Consider the following 20,742-nt stretch of genomic DNA (forward strand, 5'->3'; position numbering starts at 1 on the left):
TCTCTTTCTATGGACAAAAGGACAGAAGTAACTTGACAGGATAAAATTGTAGACCACAAGTGCCAATAGTCTTACTTTAGTCCAAGCTGCTAATCACTGGGGATCAAGGAAAGATGCAACTCTGGTCTAGAACCATATCATTCAAATTTCCATGTGGATTTCGGACATCATCTCTCTGGTATTGCTTGCCCTTTGATCTCAATAAAATTCATGTGAATAGAAGGTGATGAACATAGCAAGGCTTATTAACTATTATTAGCTACAAAGCTAACAGTAGATAATTGGTTTGAACATCAGAAACTAGACTCTGAATTATATAACCAAAATATAAATATTGCTTAGGATGTATTTGTTTTTAAATAAACTGGGATTTATTTCGTTGTGATTTTGATTTCTTTGTGTTGCTTCTTTCTATTTTTACAAGCAGATTAAATGTCCCAGAAAAAATAAAGAAAATATTATTATTATTATTATTATTATTATTATTATTATTATTATTATTATTATTATTATTATTATTATTATTATTATTATTATTATTATTATTATTATTTTCCTAATTAAAAAGACAGGTTTAACACATTGGGATCAATACTTTGGGAAAACAACTTTAGCCATACATAGCAACACAAAAGAGATTTTACAGTACAGTTTTAGTTCTCAGAATACCTCCTTGACAGTTAATGGAGTAATGCAAAGGCTAGGTTTTAGATGTTTGTTTGCTTTTTACAGCCTTTTGTTTTATCAAAAGCTAATTTAGTTTGTATATTTAATTATCTAAACACTTTCAGTGCAGTTCTTTATATTCCACTTCTTTGCTTATATTTGCAACAATGTATAGCACAAGTATTTTAAGTCTTCTGCAGAAACTTAATTCTCATTATTGAAAGAACATACCCAAATGCTTTCTTCTTGACGATACTGCTTCCAGTTTCGTCCACTATCACTAAACATCAGAAGGTAGCTTGTTACCCAATCGGAACTTCCGTAACCACCTTGAGTAGCAACAGCAGTAATCTCAGTTCTTTCACCAAGATCAATCTGAAGCCATTGATATTTATTGGACGCAAGTGGAGACCAGCCACCAGCACCTTAAAAAGAAAGAAAAAGATTAAAATGCATTCCTAAAAGAAGCAAGTTAACACAAAACTTGTATATGTGAAAATAAATTAATTCATTTGAGCAACCTGATCTAGTGAAAGATGTCCTTGTCCAAGGCAGGGGTTTGAACCTAGATGATGTTTAAAGGTCCTTTCCAACCCGAACCATTCTATGATTCTACAATTCTAATTCAAGATATAGTTGCACCAAAACTGTCTTGATATTATTTAGCAACTATCATAAAAATTTATGCAGATTACTTGATATATCTAACAAATTATAACTATTAAAAGTCATTGTGAATTTATTCACTCCCTTTTTTCTCTCTCTAGCTTTTGTAATGAGTTATACAGAGTAATTCTTATCCAATTGGACAAAGTGCTTCAAGTCAAAACCTCAGAATTTTGTTTATTTGTTTTATACATCTCAATTTCATTGTATATGGACTAGAAGATCTCCTGAGGTCCTGTCTAACCTGAATGATTCTGCATTATTCTGTTCTGTGAGTCCTGGATACACAGATTTGTATATGAAGCAATAAAGCACAGTTCAATGATAAATTTACACACGCCTCTTAAAGCAACCAACCAATTTGCGGGCAAAACAGTAAGACAGTGTGAGGTATACACATGCAGTTTCAATCAGGAGAGAGACCAGTTCTCAAAGATAAAGCTTAACTCAAAACATATAGCTCTACATAAAACTCCTACAGCATTTTATCTAATCAGAAAGACATGCTGAAATGAAGAAATACATCATATGAATCCTGTTCTCCCTTGTCTTCCTTAGTTTGCCTTTATTTACTCAGATCAGGCTACTACCTTGTCTGTAAAGTTGTATGGAAAAGCCCAAGGGCTGGTCGCAAACAGTCTCATAAGAAAAAAATTGTTGTTTTATGAAAATATTTTGCAAAATTTGCAAGTATTCAGACATGGTTAGCATCTGGTGGGTTTTATTAGAGAATGGGGTGACAACAAATGATAAAAGATCTATTTCATAAGCGCAGATTTGGATCTAATTCAGACAAACTCACATAACATAAGAGGCACCTTGAAAAGTTTTCAAAGCATACAGATACAGAACAAGAAGAACAGATATATCTAGTTCCCACAACAATCAATAAACACTGTATTATATGGAAATAGACAACTGCAGTCCAATCTTATGTTTGTATAGGCTTCAAGATGCGTAACATTTCATAAATAAAACATCACATATGGTTTAATTCTGTTCAGGGTCATGAGTCAAGTTCTTAACATTACCTTCTTTAAAAAAAAAGAAAAGAATTGCTACTTAGGGATTTACAACTGTCATTTAAAAATGAAATGGTGGGAAATCATGTAGGTGTTCATAAGCCACAAAAAGTGAAGTTCATTCTACAAAGCAAGGTAAGTGGAAAGAGCTGAGAGAAATACATAAAGCTTCATGTATGTAACAATTCCTTTGTCCGCACATTTATGAACTAATTAAAATGTAACAGATTTAAATCTACGGGCGGAGTTAAATGCTGTGTAGATTTTTAAAATTTTTTTTAGCTCTTTACCTAAATCAGGATTTAGAACTTCACGTAAATACTTTGAGATATTTTGCCTAAAATCCCATTGAGTTACTCCTTTTATTCATTTCTTCATAAGTGGAGACATCAGATCCAGGTTATATCTATAGCATTTTCTACATATGAACTTTCCATAGTTTCTTTATGAACCTGTTTGTCATGGAAACTGTAGCTGAGTGGGGATTTGAATTTTCACATAATCATAATTAGTAATACAATTATTTAGCAAACTAATTTAAATACAGCTACAGTTAGTCTCAGCACAACTTGAAGACAACCATTTTATCCCACCCATGCCCTTTCCCAATAAATTTAGAATATTTTTTCAAAAAGGATAATAAGAAAACAATTCTGATGGAATATTCACATCACATAACTCAAAAAACCCAATGTTTGTACATGCAAGTTGACAAAATGGGCAACGATTAACAGTTTCTGAAAACATATTCCTTCAAAATTTGAACTGTCTAATAAATGTGAGTTCTGACAAAGAATATGTTCTTCCTTAAGTAAACACTTAACTGACTACATCTAACAGAAGAAATACAGACATGTCTCTGAAAATGAAGATGGAGAACAGGAAGCAAAGAAAAGAGCATTTACCTAAGATAGATATTCAGTGAAAATAAGTATAATGTAAAAGTGGTATTCTGCACTTAAAGGAGGCAAATGTAATTACATAGACTGTCATGAGTCTGCCCTTCTAAAGTTCAGGGTAGAGGTTTTGCTGACCCCCCTTCCTTACTTCTCCAGGAATTGAAAACTCTGTAATTTCATGGTCGCTGAGCCCAAGACAGCCTCTGACCACTACATCACCCACCAGGCCTTCTCTGTTCATAAACAGCAGGTCCAGCGGGGCACCTCCCCTGGCTGGCTCGCTTACCAGCTGCGTCAGGAAGTTATCTATCTACCACACGCTCCAGGAACCTTCGAGACTGCTTTCTCTCTGGTGTGTTGTATTTCCAGCAGAGATCTGGTAAGTTGAAGCCTCCCACGAGAACAAGGGCTAGAGATTGTGAGACTTCAGCCAACCGCTTGTAGAATACTTTTTATGTTTCCTCAACCTGGTTGGGTGGTCTATAACAGACTCCCACCAGGATATCTGCCTTGTTGGCCTTCCCTCTGATCTTTACCTAGAAGCACTCAAACTTACCATTACCTTCGTTGAGCTCTAGACAATCAAAACACTCTCTAACGTACAAGGCTACCCCACCACCTCTCCTTCCTTGCCTATCCCTTCTAAAGAGCTTGTAGCCATCAAGTAGACAATATCCACAGCCTTCCCCTCATCCACTAAGTGGGTCACCTTGCCATAGAAGGAGACCATGTTAGTCAAGCAGGACCTCCCTTTCATAAACCCATGCTGGCTGAGCGTGGTCCCTACCACCATTGGAAGAAGGGGCAGGTGACTCAGGAGGACTACAAGGATGTTGTGAGGTTATGCAGGGAGAAGACTAGAAAGGCAAGGGCCCAGCTAGAACTGAAACGGGCCACCGCCGTTAAAGGTAACAAAAAATGATTTTACAAATATATCAGTGACAAAAGGAGGGCCAGGGAGAATCTCCATCCTTTGTTGGATGCGGAGGGAAACATTGCCGTGAAGGATGAGGAGAAGGCTGACGTACTTAATGCCTTCTTTGCCTCAGGCTTTAATAGTCAGACTGGTCATCCTTGGGGTTTTCAGGCCCCTGAGCTGGGAGATGGAGAGAGGATGCAGAATGAAGTCCCATTTGTTGAAGAGGTGGCAGTCACTGACCTGCTTCTCCACCTGAATGCACACAAGTCTATGGGGCCAGACGGGATCCAACCGAGGGTACTGAGGGAGCTGGCAGAGGAGCTGGCCAAGCCACTCTCCATCATTTATCAGCAGTCCTGGTCAACCGGGGAGGTCCCAGATGACTGGAAGTTAGCAAATGTGACACCCCTCTACAAGAAGGGTCAGAAGGAGGATGTGGGGAACTACAGGCCTGTCAGCCTGACCTCGGTGCCGGGAAAGGTCATGGAACAGATCATCATGAGTGCCATCACACGGCACGTGTGGGACACTCAGGTGGCAAAGAAGTCCAATGGCATCCTGGCTTGTATCAGGAATAGTGTGGCCAGTGCCCCTGTACTCGGCACTGGTGAGGCCGCACCTTGAGTACTGTGTTCAGTTTTGGGCCCCTCACTACAAGAAGGACATCGAGGTGCTGGAGTGTGTCCAGAGGAGGGCAACGAAGCTGGTGAAGGGTCTAGAGCAGAAGTCTTATGAAGAGCGGCTGAGGGAACTGGGGTTGTTTAGTGTGGAGAAGAGGAGGCTGAGGGGAGACCTTCTTGCTCTCTACAACTACCTGAAAGGAGGTTGTAGTGAGGTGGGGGTCGGTCTCTTCTCCCATGTAACAAGTGATAGGACGAGAGGAAACGACCTCAAGCTGCGCCAGGGGATGTTTAGGTTGGATATTAGGAAAAACTTCTTCACTGAAAGGGCAGTCAGGCATTGGAACAGGCTGCCCAGGGAAGTGGTTGAGTCTCCATCCGTGGAGGTATTTAAAAGATGGGTAGACGTGGTGCTTGAGGACATGGTTTAGTGGTGGACTTGGCAGTGCCAGGTTAATGGTTGAACTTGATGATCTTAGAGGTCTTTTCCAAGATAACCCATTCTATGATTCTATGCACAGAAGTTGGTGGCATAACAGATGTCAAAAGGATCTTGTTGAAAACTTGAAAGGCTTGTGAGATGTTCATGCTGTGTGGTGTGGATGTTTCTGGGGAGATCTGGGAAGGTCCTCAAGAGTCTGTGTGAGGATGCAGATACTTTGTACGTTAATCAAGACTGTACTAAAATGTATGAACACACAGGGCTAAACTAAGATTTACAGAAAGAACATCACATTGTCATCCCTAAACTGAATGATTGACTTTGCAGCCTTCACCTTAATTATCTAACTTTTCTTTATGGAAAGCATACATTTTCTTCCATTCTCTCTTACTGTATTTTCTAATAGCCACAAGTGAGACAACCTATATCTAGAGATACTTTTTTTTTTTTTAACTTTGTCTCAGGAGGTGTTTAACCCTCTTTATTTTCCACTGTCTCTTGCCTGTACTGAGATTATTTGCATGCACTATACCAAAAATCTACATTCAGGCTGCAAAAACATGCAAGTTTCATGCTTGATTTCTGTTAAAAAAACCAGGCATTACACAGTTCCTTTTTATGAAGAACATGATGACTTGAAGTTGCACGATAAGTAAAATTTCTTGATTCTATTTAATGTCAGTTCTTCCTATTCCTGTTGTTCTTTAATATAAATGTTTGAAAAAAAGTTTGCACAGATACAGTGTAATTCTCATTAAAGTTCATTAATGTACTGAACACATCGAGCAACCTCATACTTTTTCAGAAGTACTTTTTTTCTTAACTCATGAATCTCTGTTTTTCAACCCCATTTTAGTAGCAACTTGCCAGCTTACCTTGATGGCTGACAGGTTAATGGAGTGTCTATGGTTACTGGGAGGCTGGTTTCATCCAGCCTAGCAGTGATTAAATCAAAGTTGGAAGTTTCCAGCAGTCACTTGTTCATACCAATTTATAAGTCAACTCCTTCATCTTATGTAATATTCATAAATACACTGAGGATTAAATGATGGGAAAATTTCCTAAGCTCTTGATATTTTTAATGCATTAAAATTGATTGATTTGTGCTAGATATAAAATCTAAGCAATCATGCATCTTTCATATATTATTGAACCAAAGTTTGCCTTGTGAACATTCATTATTCTTGATTTCTGTTTTTACAATGCTATAACATTCATTTTCATGTGAGTTAAGTGACAATATATTAGGGTTTCTTCACACCTTCCCCTCAAGTAATGCACAATGCTTTTCTGGAGAAGTTATACAAGGAGGTGTTATTCATTAAAGCAATCAGCTCACAGTTTAGTCAACAATTTCTTAGTCATTTTAGTTGCTAAATTATAAACAAGATTATAGTCCTGTAATCTGTCTAGATTTAGACACTAAATTTACAGGAGAAGACTTGCTTTCCTTCAGATTGCCTACATTTCTAGAAGATTTTTGTTCTTATGCAGTTCACATATAGTTTAAATTCTATGAGAATGTTTTCCTTGGTTTTGGAGGTTAAATATCCTCTGCCTTCGCCCATATACACCGATATAAATATATCACAATGCTGAATAGGTATTAATTCCTCATCCTGTCTCCTGTGTGCTAGGATATGCGTTTTAAGCACATGCATTTTCATAATTCCTTAGCGTCACAAGGGTGACAATATCATTATCATTAAGATATTGAAAATAGAAAAATTAGCAAAGTTAGCAAATAGCTACAAAAGAACAAAATTAGAAATGACTGAGGAAAATGTGATTATTTATTTATTTATTTGGAATTTTTATTTTTATTTATTTATTTATTTATTTATTTTACATTAATTAGGTGATGCCTAAACTTTCCAAACTGGGTCTCTGTAGATGTCAGGCTCCCAGGCTCCTTTTGCTTCATTTTAAAAACTCTGAGCTACAGAGAATAGAAACTGATAAAAAGATTCCACCTTTGTACGAACAGCACCCCGATACTTGTTCATCCTGCTCTGACTACTGTTGCCCATGTTGTTATGTATACCACAATACAGATCACACTCATATATGCATTCACACCAGTTTCTTCACATGCAGTTCATTATACCATTCAGCCAGAATTACCATTTGTACCAGTTTCAAATTCAGTCTGTTTTCTGCATATTTAATCTCAATAACTGCAAGCAATGCATATAAGTAAAAATCCAAGTTTAAAATAACACACATCATAAAGGATACTTTCCTTTGATTAACCAAGCTGTGTTATTTCCCATATGGATCATTTAACAGAAGCTGATTTTAATTTGAAGTCAATAAAGTTGCACCAGGGATAAATTTGGCTACACATATTACAAAGCAGATTTTCTACATGCAAGTAATTGACCACTGAGGCTTCCTAGGCTTAGAAAAGTCAAATGAAGTGTTTTACAGCACCCAAAAAAACCCTAAAATACCAAAATCTGACATTATTTCCTTTCTTAACCTGAACAGCAAGGCATCCTCTTTCACAAATGGAGAATTACAAAACTGTGGGCTTACACTTAAGTAAACACTGAAAGGATTTTATTCTCTAAAAGTTTATTGACTGATGACAGGGATGGGGGAAAGGGGAATACCTGATAAACAGTGTTGATGGATTACTATCAGGTCAGAACTCACTTGGGTCCTTAGAAAAGTCTCTTGAGTAACAGAACTAAGGAAGAGGATGAATACTGGGATCGAACCTCTGTCTTCTAGATTTTAGTTCTCCGGTGCTTAAATAAGGCAATCTAAGAAACCAAGCTGATGCAATTAGAAACTCCCATTTACACACTAGCAAAGTACAAGAAAAGTAATTATCAGGAAGAATCTAAATAGCTAAAGATGCTGAACAGTGTAAGTCACAACTTGGCCAGTTTGTCAGAAAGGCTATGCAAAAGCTATCGCAGAAATGTTCTGAGTCATATCTCAGTGACAAAAGACATGAATGCAAGCATCACAATTTGAAACCATGGATAAACTGTGGCAAGTAAAACTGAGAAGAGGATGAGGGACCTTGAGCTATGAATAAGAAATACTGGACACAGAATCATCTTTGAACACAGACAGAAGGAGGCAGAGAGGGATTGCTAGATCAGAAGCCCGTTCTGCAGGCAGTGCTCCATATATAAAATTTCTGCATAGCATTTTTTAACCATGTTTGATAGCTGCATCATCCTTTGCCTTTGATCTAAGCATAATCCTATTGATTCCCATGAGATTATTTTCAGGACTAAAAAGTCTTTCTCATACTCACATATTACCTATATTTAAAACTATCATACAAAACAGCCAATCCTAACACCTAAAAAGACAAAACGGCATTCAATGCAGTAAAGCTCAGCTCTTCAAAAAGGGTCATCACTGCCTCAAGAAAGGCCCCTGTATAACCAGCCCCAGGTGGAGCAACCTTGGTGTTTTCATCTCTGCAGTCTCCTCTCCTCTCCTTATTTTAAGCTGGGGAGTTTAGCAGATATATTGTGTTCAGCTAAATTGTAAGAACAAATAAATACCTCTTTATTTAGAGATTACTAAAACAGTATGCTTTGAATAGTTGGGTGTAAGAGACTGAAGTGTTAAGAACAACTGCCTCAAAGCTTGCTTGTGTGACACAGCAGACCACTCTTTTGTCTGATAAAACCTGAGGGCAGACCATTCTTTGGCTTATCAAGTACCACCATCTGGCAACGAAACTTGTGCAAACTTGCTGAAGCAGCAGGCCATTCTTTGGCTTATCAAGTACCACCATCTGGCAAGGAAACTTATACAAACTTGATGAAGCAGCAGGCCATTCTTTGGCTTATCAGACACCACCAAGAATAGGACACCAACTGGTATCCGGGTCAGGCCGCTTGCCCACCAGCAATATATTAGATGTGCATGTGTTGGGTACGTGATGTTGCCCTGGGTAACCAAACGGAAACAAGAGGGCAAACTCTTCTACAACACCAGATAAAAGACGGCACAACGGAACCTGAGTGTGGCCATCCACCACTGAAAAACTGAAGACTGAGGACCAACCAGACGCCGCTGGATCCATGGTGGTGACTATCCTTTGCTTATCTCTCTGAATGCTTGCTTAATTTCCTCCTAATATTTCCTGCCTTTCCTATTGCTTTACTCTTTTCTATTTACCCAATAAAATGTCTGATTGGCAGCATATGACCTCGTTTGTGTCTTAATTTCACTCTTGGGATCATTACAAACCTTCCCCAAGCCTGATAATCAGACCAGGACTTAACATTGGGGAATCTAAGACTTCTGGTAAGTAATTACTTTCTGCATGAAGGAGATATATTACTCATTTAGGGGAGACTAAAAGCAGTTGTAACCTGCCACTTTAACAGTGTATAGAAAGACTCCATGGCTGTCCTTCAGGACAGTATCATGGTTCACTATCCTTGCATAACTGGATTCTGTAGGAAACCACTCAATGTCTTCATCATTTCCCACTGACTTTAGTAGTGTTTAAATAACATCAGTTGAATCTAGGAAACTAAGTACTAGCCGAAGCTGTCCTAACTATTAAGAAGAACTGGTAAAACTAAGAGATACTCCCAACTTTATGCTGTCCTAACTATTAAGAAGAACTGGTAAAACTAAGAGATACTCCTAACTTTATGCATAGCTCCTTAGATGTTTTCTGGTCTTGTCTTCATATGTTACAAATTGACAGAGATAGGTCAAGCTCAATATAAGTACTAAGGTCTCAATAACAGAAACACAGAATGAAATCTCGGATAGGTTTCAAGGAATCAAAAGAAGATATCCCCTTTAAAGAAGTCTTCTGAATAGTGCCCTTTTTTAGGAAAAAAATACTCATGTCCCTATATTACAACAAAATCAGATTTAGTCAGGCTGTACAAACTCTGAAGGTCTTGAGTACCACCCATTCTTCTGTAACAGATGAGCCAATATTTTCTGGATTGTTAGGGGAGCTCTTGTCCAGGTTTCAGAAAATATTATGAAAACAACTAAGAGGTGGATTTACAAAGGCCTGGTATTTGGGAAAACTCTACACACTTAAAAAAAAAAAAGAGCAGAACTTCTCACTCACAAGAATATTTCATGAGGTGTGCTGTTTGAATAAAGACCGAAAAGTCCCACATGAATGGCATCTGATTCTGAAAGGCTATAATAAGTTACCTTTGCTGTCAAGAAATGAGTGAAGAAGTCTTGCTTCTTAAAAGTTGAAGAATGAGAGGAATTTACCTGAGTAATTTACAGGAATAAGTCTAGAAATAATAGCTATTTGTTAGCTTATCCATGTTAGGAAGCTGTATTTTCCCAGCAGTATTTCATAGGTAGCATGCAGAGCTTTCTCAATGGAAATCAGAACTACTAAAAAATTTCCGGGACTTTTGAGCTAGGCAGAACATGAAAAGAGCTATATGAATGTTTCAGTCAGACAGACTCGCTTTTAAGGAAGGTGAGTGGAGCAGCTACTTCAGTGGCCTCAAAGACGAAACAAGCTTAATTTTGTAGGAAGGTCTACTATATTTTAAGATATTCTGAACCTGAGTATCAATGAAGAAAATAAGTATCTTAGAAGAGAAGGAGCAATTGCATTTATTTTTTCAGCTGTCAGAATATTTAATATGTAAGGATTGTAATTTCAAAATTGTGTCAGGTATTGTAAAATGAATGTTAGGTTTTAATAATCATTTGTGACAAGTAGCAGTTACTATGTCAAGAGAAGTTTCAGAGACATTTTGGATCTGATTCAGCACAACAGAAAGGTGCTGGGAAATGATATTAATAATGACAAAGTTTGCTCTAGCTTCATGGAGCCAGTTAGAAGAATCTAGCTAACTTTATTTTGCTCCTCTGCTTCTGTGTTAACAGTAATTTAGGTGAGTGAGTGAGTGAGCGAGTGAGTGTGAGTGAGTGAGTGAGTGAGTGAATCCCATTTTACATTCCATCTTCAGAATGCTTTAAAGACATTTCTCCTCAGTCAATTATTGTGTTAATATATCCAGGGACATATTTTATAAAGTGACTGCCATAGTTTATCAAAAGGAGAACTTATTGACAATGATTCAAAAACTTATCAGAGCCAGTATTTTTTCTTCAGATTTTTTCATCACCATCATACCACAAAGTGCGATGAACCAGTCGTCTACACTAGCCAACACGTTTTGTATGTGTTGGAAAGCCCAAGTTTGAGTCAAACACGTTTATATCATTAATACTATGTTTTACTTTTGAAAGTAGACCACGTTTTCATTTAAATAGATAAGATTTTTTAAGAAATATTATAATGAAGCTGTAATTGTGTAGGATATACTCTGAGACTGAGCTGCTCCTGCTATGTATTAAAAAGGGATTTTTTTTGCCCCAGCAGAAGGCAGGCACTAGAAAAATATCCTTCCCCCAGATTTCTGCTGGGAAAGCAGTTCTTGTTGTTCACAGACAATGCTTCTCAGGAAAAAGTGTTTTGGAAGGGTGACAGTTCATTGCAAGATTTTCGTCATTCTTGGCTATTACCATCCACTTTTATTTGATAATCATCAGCAAACTATCTCTCTTACTAGGAACTAGGAATTTCATAGCTTGCAGGTGTACCCCTTTTTGGCACATATTCCAACAATAATCCAAGGCTGAAACTAAGTGAGGACTTAATTTGGGAGATTGTTTCATTCTTAGGAAAATGTGCTCTTGCAGCAATGCTGTTCTCTTTTCTTTCTCTAGTCTCTGGCTATATACGGGTTTAGGATGCTGTATTAGTAAATTCTGTTGTGTGTGAAATTTGGATCATTACTTTTCATCCTTAATCTTCTTTCTTTCTTTCTTCATCAGCAAAGTGGGGATTGTTTACAACTCATCATTGTAAATTTTGTCTGAGGACATGATTCTGTTCATAGGTAGAAGATGCATAGAAAACTTCATGGGGAAAACAAAAATAAAAAGATCTCATTGCCACCATCTTTCATTACACCACTGAGTTTAAGCAGAATTCTCTTTTAGAATTCTGTACTGATGTAATTTCTAATTGTGTATACAACGTTCCGTTAGCAAATATAAACCAAATGGAGTAGAAATCGAAAATATGCATTTATTGTATCAATAATTGTTACAACAAAATAAAAGCATGTCATAACTTACTCCAATAGACTGTTCAGCATAGTTTGATAAAGTTATACAACTTCTTTCAGGTCTAATAAGTTTTTACATGCTCTTTACATAGCAACTGCTTTCAGTGAACCACCTATATTTGTTTCCTCGTTTAGCGGTCTTACATGTTATTCAACTGTCTTGCAATTTAAAGCTAGCACTGAAAATTAGCCATAGCTTTCATGGCCAAAAATGTTTTTACATTGACAAAGATGTTTTTATATTTGAACTTCTGCAATTCATTCACTTGTAAAAATTTTAATCTTTTTCTTTGTTTCTGGTTGCTTTCCTTTCATTCCCTCAGATGTGAAAGAACCAGATAAAACCAAACTATCAAACGACATCAAACCTGGTTCTTTTTCATTGACCACTGTTCACTTTAAGCTAGTGTGCCATCCCTATATTTTACTCACTGTGGTCAAAGAATTAAAAGAAAAGGAAAGGAAGATTAAAACATTTTGTATTGATCAGTTGGCCTCAGTACATGTGACACAAGAAGACTGTGAATATTTTAAATATATGCCACTGTGACAGTGTTCTGATGATGTTTTCCAGGGTAATTAAATTTCCTAACTCAAGCTGCAGTCTTCAGTGATGTGAATTACAGTGAAAAATACAAATATGTACACCCAGATTGTATTTCTCTGATCCAGACATTCATTTATAATTTGTGTTCCCGTCTCCTCAAACATAAATCCACCACTGGCATTTTAATAGGAAATACTGACATTTATTAAAAGCAGATTGACACAGGTATGGACTAATTTTTTTTTTTTTTTAACCGTACTGCAAAGAGGTAGAAGAATATTTCAGATACTCCTGTATTTTCCTTCAGGATTTACACACCATTTTGGAGACTGTTAAACAGCAATATCAGTGAACTGTAAAAAGAATGGCAACAAATTTAAAAATAATATCAAACTAAATCTTAAATCCCCCTGATATTTATCACATAGTTCTAATGTAAAGCTAGATAGATCATCTCTAGTTGTACTAAGCAGAAGTGATATGTTTGCATACTCTGCTAGAGAATGAGCAGGGCAGTATATCTGAACAGATGAACATGTTTGTGTCTGCCATTTTTATCACTGCTTTAATTTCAACCTCGATGATTTGCTTTCTGATGGTGGTACTTCTGCAAACTCTGTTTCAACCCTGGAAATGCTGATTCACTGCCTTTGGCACCTGTTTTAGCACATACAACATGGTGCATTTAGTACAGCAAAGCACACAGACAAAATATTGGCACCTGCAGTTTTCCAAGCAAAAATACTCTAAGTGTATATATTTAAAACAGAAAAGCTCGATTTTATTTGCATTATAGTGGGTATAAATTACTACAGCTAGCAGCAGGGGAACACTGGCCAACTCCATCTGGCTATTGGCCTGCATGCACATCTGACATACAGAAAGATAATATGATTTTATAACTAAGAGAACAAGTGCAGTGTCACCCTTCTGGTACTTAAAGTCCATACTTGTGCTTATGTGCACAAGAATATGAATATTCTACAATGGACCTTCAGATACTCCTTAAGTCAACTCAAATGTCTAGTCAGATTCCATTTTGGCTCTGTGTAAGGTACTTTCTTTGAAGTGTTGCAATATGCCTGTGCCTGTGCAGTTCCATTTGTGTACATGTACATTTGTGAGCTACTTGACCTGACAACCACATAAAAGGATGACATCAAACCACTAAGTACAATGTCCCCTACATAAACAGTATTTCCCAAATTTAGTGTTCCAGTTATGCCTCCCAGCATTCTGTTCACTTACGCAATTATATGTCATATGATCCTTATTTAGAGAATGTGCACATTAATAATTAAAGTATTTGTCAGTCTACTGATATTTTTCAGTAATTCCAAGGTTATATAGCAATTCATTCATTTGTATCTATACACACACTATGCCTCATCCTCAGCTGGAAAGTTAGTATAACTCTTCTTAAGTCACTGTATTTAGTTTTCAATCATTTTTTCCATGTTGACTGAACGATAAAATGTTGAGATAGCAATTTAGTATGGGGCTTTCAGAAAGCCATGGTTTAACCAATCCATTAGCTCATTTGTCTTCCATGTTTCAATATTTCTATTCTTATAAAAAGAATTAAAAATAAGCTACACAATTTCTCTTCAAACCCAAGGGAATTTCTGGTTTTGTGTATTTGTGTAATATCTGTGTTTTTCGGAATTCATGGATTCTGACGTCAGTACTTCAGCATGGAATTTGGAAATAAGCCCTCACGAGTAAGAAGTGGTTTGAACACTTTAAATTAGAGAAGGACAAACAGCATTCACTCCTGACTCAATTTTGTTGGCATAAAGACTGAGGATATAACTATGATGGCTAGAAAAATATCATAGGGAAAATGTAATTGTGCTAGACTAATGGAATTTCATGAGCAGCAAATATAATCACATCTGGCTTGATTATCAGAAATAGAAGATAACATCTTTGTTGGTTAAATGCTTAAATTATAGGTAGTACAGCTATAAATATTACCAAATTAAGAGTTTTATTATTGTTTCATGCAACTTTGGAGGACAAAATTTATTAATCAACGTACCTAACAATAAAGAAAAGGTGCAGTTCAATTCACTTAAATTTTGTCCTCGGAACAAAGCTTTATTTTTCAGCAATTTAGATTTTTTTTTTTTCAGAGTATTATAATGACATTAGTCCTCATTTGTGATTTTCAAAAATATCATTATAATGTTTATTAAACTAAATCAGCCAACCTCAGCAGCCAAATGAGAAATTCAGGGACTTTGTATTTGCATCAGTTTTACAACAACTGGTGTATAACAAATGCACAGCTAAGCTGTATTATTTATAAAGTTATGTTTAACTTAAAAGCATTTCTCACACTGAAAATTGTGCATTTATGCATATTCAGATCCCATCTTTTCAGAACATCACAGCTTCTTACTTTTAATGACAGCCATTATGGAGAGCAGAACTACTGGAATCAGGCTGCATAATTTATGTAAAAATAAATAAATCATAGCAGTTGTTGTGTAGAAAATTTTCCAGATATTTCAGAAAAATAATATTCTTGTTAAAAGCTATGATGAATTGAACAGTGCAGCTTCTCTGGGCTACTATGATTCTAACTTTATTTTTTCTTCAGAAATGTTATATTATTTAAAATATTGCAGAGAATATTTTAAAGGAACACTGTCAGAATTACACCAATCCAGTACAACTTAATAATGTTTATTAAGTCTCTTCTTGTTTGTAAGAATTAATTTTGTAAACTGACACTTCTTTAGCATGAGTCTGATGAATTAGAAGTTAATCTGATATTATCGATTAAATAATTGTATTTTTAAGAATAAACCCACTTTATTTGTAAATTATTTTCAATCTCTTGTAACACATGGGTGAATAAAATGCTAATTACTAAAATAAAAACTCTTTTTAGGACAAAATAAAAAGCAAAAAATAGATATAGCCATAAATAGGATGTGACCAGACAATATTTGTGCTTCGTTTAAAACTATATATATGCAATTACTAATTTCCAACTGCAAACTAATGTCTGACATCACTGTTGTTTTGGTTCTGCTGTCTATGTGCAAACATACATATGGCAGCTTAACTAAATCTATATCCTGAAATATTATCCTAGATGATAGCGTATCCAGGATTTGCTAGATGGATATTGAACAACAAACAGGACTGCTCTCTCTGCTCTTATTTCTAAGAGGTTTCATGGCTGTCTTGTTATCTCAAATGTATTATGGAACAGTAGGCTGCTTTGAGTTGAAATTTTGGCTCGTTATATTTTAAAGATTCCTTGAAGTAGACTATTATGATATAGTAGATATACACATCATATACGTATATAAAAAAAGCTGACAGTACCCATCAGAAAAGCATATATATATATGTATATACACGTACACATCCCTTAAAGTACCTTAAATTTTAACAGCATATTACTTATTTGATTTATGAATGTCAGCTGGCTGAGAAATATACATGACTAGCTGGATTGCAAATGGATTTATGAACTCAAGAACTCATTTCTACTTACTCCTAGATAGTCGAAGAGCTTTAGTGAAGGACTGAGGCCAAATTGCTTAAAAACTGTCCAAAGAATAAAAAGTCAATATCTGCCTCTGCGAGAGGTGGATTTAGAGCCTGAAACTTCTAAGTGAGACATGATGTAGATAACACATGTTATCTACACATTGTCCATATGATAACATTATATTTTTTGGTTTTGCAGATATATATCTTTATGAAGAAATTTTTTCTACTTAAGCAGGTGAATGAAGATATATTATGGTAAAGATTTCTTCACAATGAAAACTAATATTTAGAGAATATTGATCTTGACTATTAAATAAGTAGATGATAATGAAACTGCTAATGAAAAATTAAAGAAAAATAGTTTATTAATTGTTCTTTAATCTTAGCATCTTATTTTTAGTTGCCAATTGTATAAAGAAACATACTTTATTGTGTGACCAGTCTTTTCTTTTGCTGGGCTATAACAAAATCACAAACTAAACGACAGGAAGATATTTTCCAATTGTTGTGATTTAATTTTTTGCCAGAAAATTAGTTTTATAGCTGTGTAATAATAATGATGTAGTCTAAGTGTGGAAACTGTCAAATAATGGAGTTTGTTTGAGAGGTTATATTTTGCCTACCAAGGCTAACTCATAGTTTCATATCCTAAGAAAAGACCAAACTAGGAGCTGAAGCTTCACTGAAACATATGACAGACTTCAACAATTATGCCAACAAGTGAAAAAGAATGCAGATATAGCACATAAAATTTGGATAGGAAGGTCAACGTGTTCTGAACTGATGATAATAAAATTTAACTGGGGTTCTGTGCTGGTTTTGGCTGGTATAGAGTTAATTTTCTTCATAGTCACTTGTATTGGTCTATGTTTTGGATTTGTGCTGAAAACAGTGTTGATAATACAGGGATGTTTTCATTATGGCTGAGCAGTGCTTACACAAAGTCAAGGCCTTTTGTGCTTCTGACAACACCCCACCAGTGAGTGGGCTGGAGATGCACAAGAAGTTCGGAGGGACAGCTGACCCCAACTAGCCAAAGGGCTATTCCATACCATATGACATCATGCTCAGCAATAAAAGCTAGGGGAAGAAGAAGGAAGGGGGAACATTCGGAGTGATGGCGTTTGTCTTCCCAAGTAACCGTTACGCATGATGGAGCCCTGCTTTCCTGGGGATGGTTGAACACCTGCCTGCTGTTGCGAAGTCGTGAATGAATTCCTTATTTTGCTTTGCTTGCATGCGTGGCTTTTTCTTTGCCTATTAAACTGTCTATCTCAGCCCACAAGTTTTGTCACTTTTACTCTTCTGATTCTCTCCCTCACCCCAACCAGGGGCAGGGGGAGTGAGCGAGTGGCTGTGTAGGGCTTAGTTGCCAGCTGGGGTTAAATCCACAACAGGTTCTCAGCAAAAAGATATTTTCCAACAGAAATAAACCTGCTCTCCTAGTCAGACCAGAATACTATAGCAATAAAGCAGATGTTACATTAAAAAAGGGTGTTAAAAAAGTCATATTTTGCACAAAGATGTTTGTTGGAAAGCCATGTATTAAGCTTTTCCAGTTTTACCATGAGACAGTCAGTCCCACACCTCTCAACTCCCACTTCATGCAGGTAGTCACAAAATAACATAAAACATCAGGTTGCCCGAGTTCTTCCAGCTGTAAAATTTTTAAGCATTTTGCATGTTTAAGTGTCATGGAAGGGCTTCCCTTCTGGAGGGTAATTAAGACTTTTGGAGAGCTATTAACATGTAACTACTTCACAAATAAAATAACAAGGAGTGTTCTATTCTCCAACACTAGTACAAAGAATATCCATGGTTATCATAGCCTTAGCAGGGGGTGAAGGGGAGGAAGTTAAACTGAATGCTTTTGTAAACTACACTAATATAGAATGACTTTGTGTCATTCTAAAATGGTTAAACCAAATATATAAATACATGGTTCTGTTACTAAAAAATTAATATCTTCACTTAGGTGGCAAAGTATTGATATCTTCAGAGATCCAAGTATAGTCTCTAGAAAAACCACAAGTATTAAGTTTGCTTTTTTTTTTTCTTGTTTAGTATCTGACAGTCTACTCTATGAGCCACCACAGAAATTATAGATCTGGTAGATAAAATTCCACTTTCAACTCCTATTCCTTAAGTAGTTTAGCACTAAGAAGAACATTTTGTTTTACTAAATAAGATGATATACAAATGAGCTTGGAGAGGACCACCAATCAATCACAAACCTGTCCCCAGCTGATCATATTAATGAGCCTTTTACAGCCAGATGTCAGTCCTGAACGCTGATTGCCCAACCATAGCCTGCCAAGAGCTGACATGTTCTTCCTCCCTTATTAAGTTATATGAAATGGAAAAAATATAGATCTGGATTTCAAATCCACTGATCTGTAAAAAATGCAGGAAGAATTACTTTATGGGAAATCTTGGTGGTATGGTTTATTATTAAGGTTATCCATTACTTACAAATTAAAATTCCCTGTTTCCAAGTATTTCAAATCCTGTCAGACTTACAACTAGGCTGAAATCTTTAGTTATTTTAGGATTATTTTTCTCTGTTTTTCTATTTCCTTTTTTATCTGACAAATGCCCTTAGCAATTCTAAGATTTAGATCAAGATTTTGCTAGTTATTATATGATTAATATGTGTCAGAATATGTTTTTTTTTTTTTTTTCCTTTTCTTATCAACCACCACATTAGGCTGATGTATAAACCTTTGCAAACAAATGATCAAGATTTGTTATAAGGTAATTCTGAATGGTCTGGCTGCACTGCTCCGCTGAAGTACTGGTGCCACGGAGATTTATGGGCTAACACCAGGTACCAGAACCAAAATGAGGAAATTTATTTTGCAGCTCATTTCCATCTGCTTTATTTAGGTGATGAGAAGGCAGAAGATTCAGTACAGAGAGACAAGAGTTTTGTCAAAGATGAGAAGTATAGATTGGGACAAAGAACTCCACTGTGACTTGAACTGGACTTTGGTTAAAGAGGTTTAATACAACCTCATCAGAATCATCATAAATGCTACATAAACACTTAATGTGTGAAGAATATATGAAGAAAGTCTTTAAGTGAGCTGAAAATAGGGGATGATGATGAATGACTTTCAGAGGGAATAAATTATGATCTTAGAAAGACCACGTTCTCTGATTGTTGGGTCATTTTTTTTTCATAAATATTGATGCTGTGAGGCAAAAAAGATCAAGCATGTTGCACAAACGGAGGACAAAAGATATTGCCAGTAGGCAAATTTTATGACATGGATGAAGATACTAAGCTACTACCTGCTTTTGATTCAATGAGAAGTCAAAGACTCATCAGTACCAAAACCTGAATCAGTTGCAGGTAACATTCAATTTCTTTAGGGATTTTGGGGTGAGGACATTTTTTCTAATAACTATTTTCATGGAAAGATATTCTGTACCTGCATGATCAGTTCTTACATTTGACAGTCAACCAGGTACAGTGACTTCAGGTCTGGTTTGAATACCTGGTAGTTCAACTGTAAAATTGGGTCCGGACAGTATGGAACCTGGATTAAAGTCCAGAAGGACATTTGTAACCATGTGAGCCAAAACTGCCTCAGCAAGTAGGAAGCTACAAAAATAATTGTGCCACTGTCTCTTCTGATCTTAGAAATTGTGTAAAGGTTAGAGAAATGAGTGGAAAAGGCACATGAAAGGACTTGACAGCTACTGCAGATGGAACATAGCCAGAAACTGCACTGGGAATCTTGTCTTCTGTAAAGCAAAGTTTTGGCATTTAGAAAATTCTTCTTGTCTCTCACTATGTAAGCCCTCCCAGGAGGAGGCTCCAGCTGCTTCAGATCCTGGCACTAGGTCAAACAGTCCAGCAGTATTCATACTGACATGCCTAGTGTTATACTTTTATATGCCAGAAATCCCAGTTCAGTCCTAACTTTGCCAAATTCTTCCTGGTTTCTTTTCAATTCCCAGTCCCAGAAAATGATGAATACCTGAGGGAGAACTGCTTAACAGTGGCTCACAAAGTCTCACTCTAGCTGAAAATCCTGTCTTTGAGACTAAAACGAAACATATGGATCAGTCAAGTAGATGAATCTGGAAATAAGTTTCTACGAGTCCTGGGAAAGACAGACTTAGACAACTTTTCTGGATTTGTGAGAGAAAAAATATCTTGCATGCTCTTAAGAAATGTGAACAGAACCATGGTGATTTTTGTACTCACTCATTTGAGCATGAAGAATCCTATGCATGCATATGGTCCCTTAAGCATCTCTACTCATAATAGTCTGATTACGTTACGGTGTGTTCCCGCACATACACACTAGAAAACAAAGGCACCAAT

General features: G+C 36.3%; 1 protein-coding gene across 1 annotated transcript in view; it reads right to left on the reverse strand.

The window, feature by feature from the left end:
* Nucleotides 1-20,742, reverse strand: part of CNTNAP4 (contactin associated protein family member 4) — a gene marked incomplete at both ends in the record, with an annotated part of 249,960 nt that overhangs the window by 172,093 nt on the left and 57,125 nt on the right. Inside the window, one exon of the mRNA XM_082337582.1 lies at nucleotides 898-1,091. Within this exon, the coding sequence (XP_082193708.1) occupies nucleotides 898-1,091 (194 nt within the window). The remainder of the gene's footprint in view (nucleotides 1-897; nucleotides 1,092-20,742) is intronic.

Source organism: Platalea leucorodia, assembly GCF_965183815.1.
Source record: "Platalea leucorodia genome assembly, chromosome: Z".
In the NCBI taxonomy this organism is placed as follows: Eukaryota; Metazoa; Chordata; class Aves; order Pelecaniformes; family Threskiornithidae; genus Platalea; species Platalea leucorodia.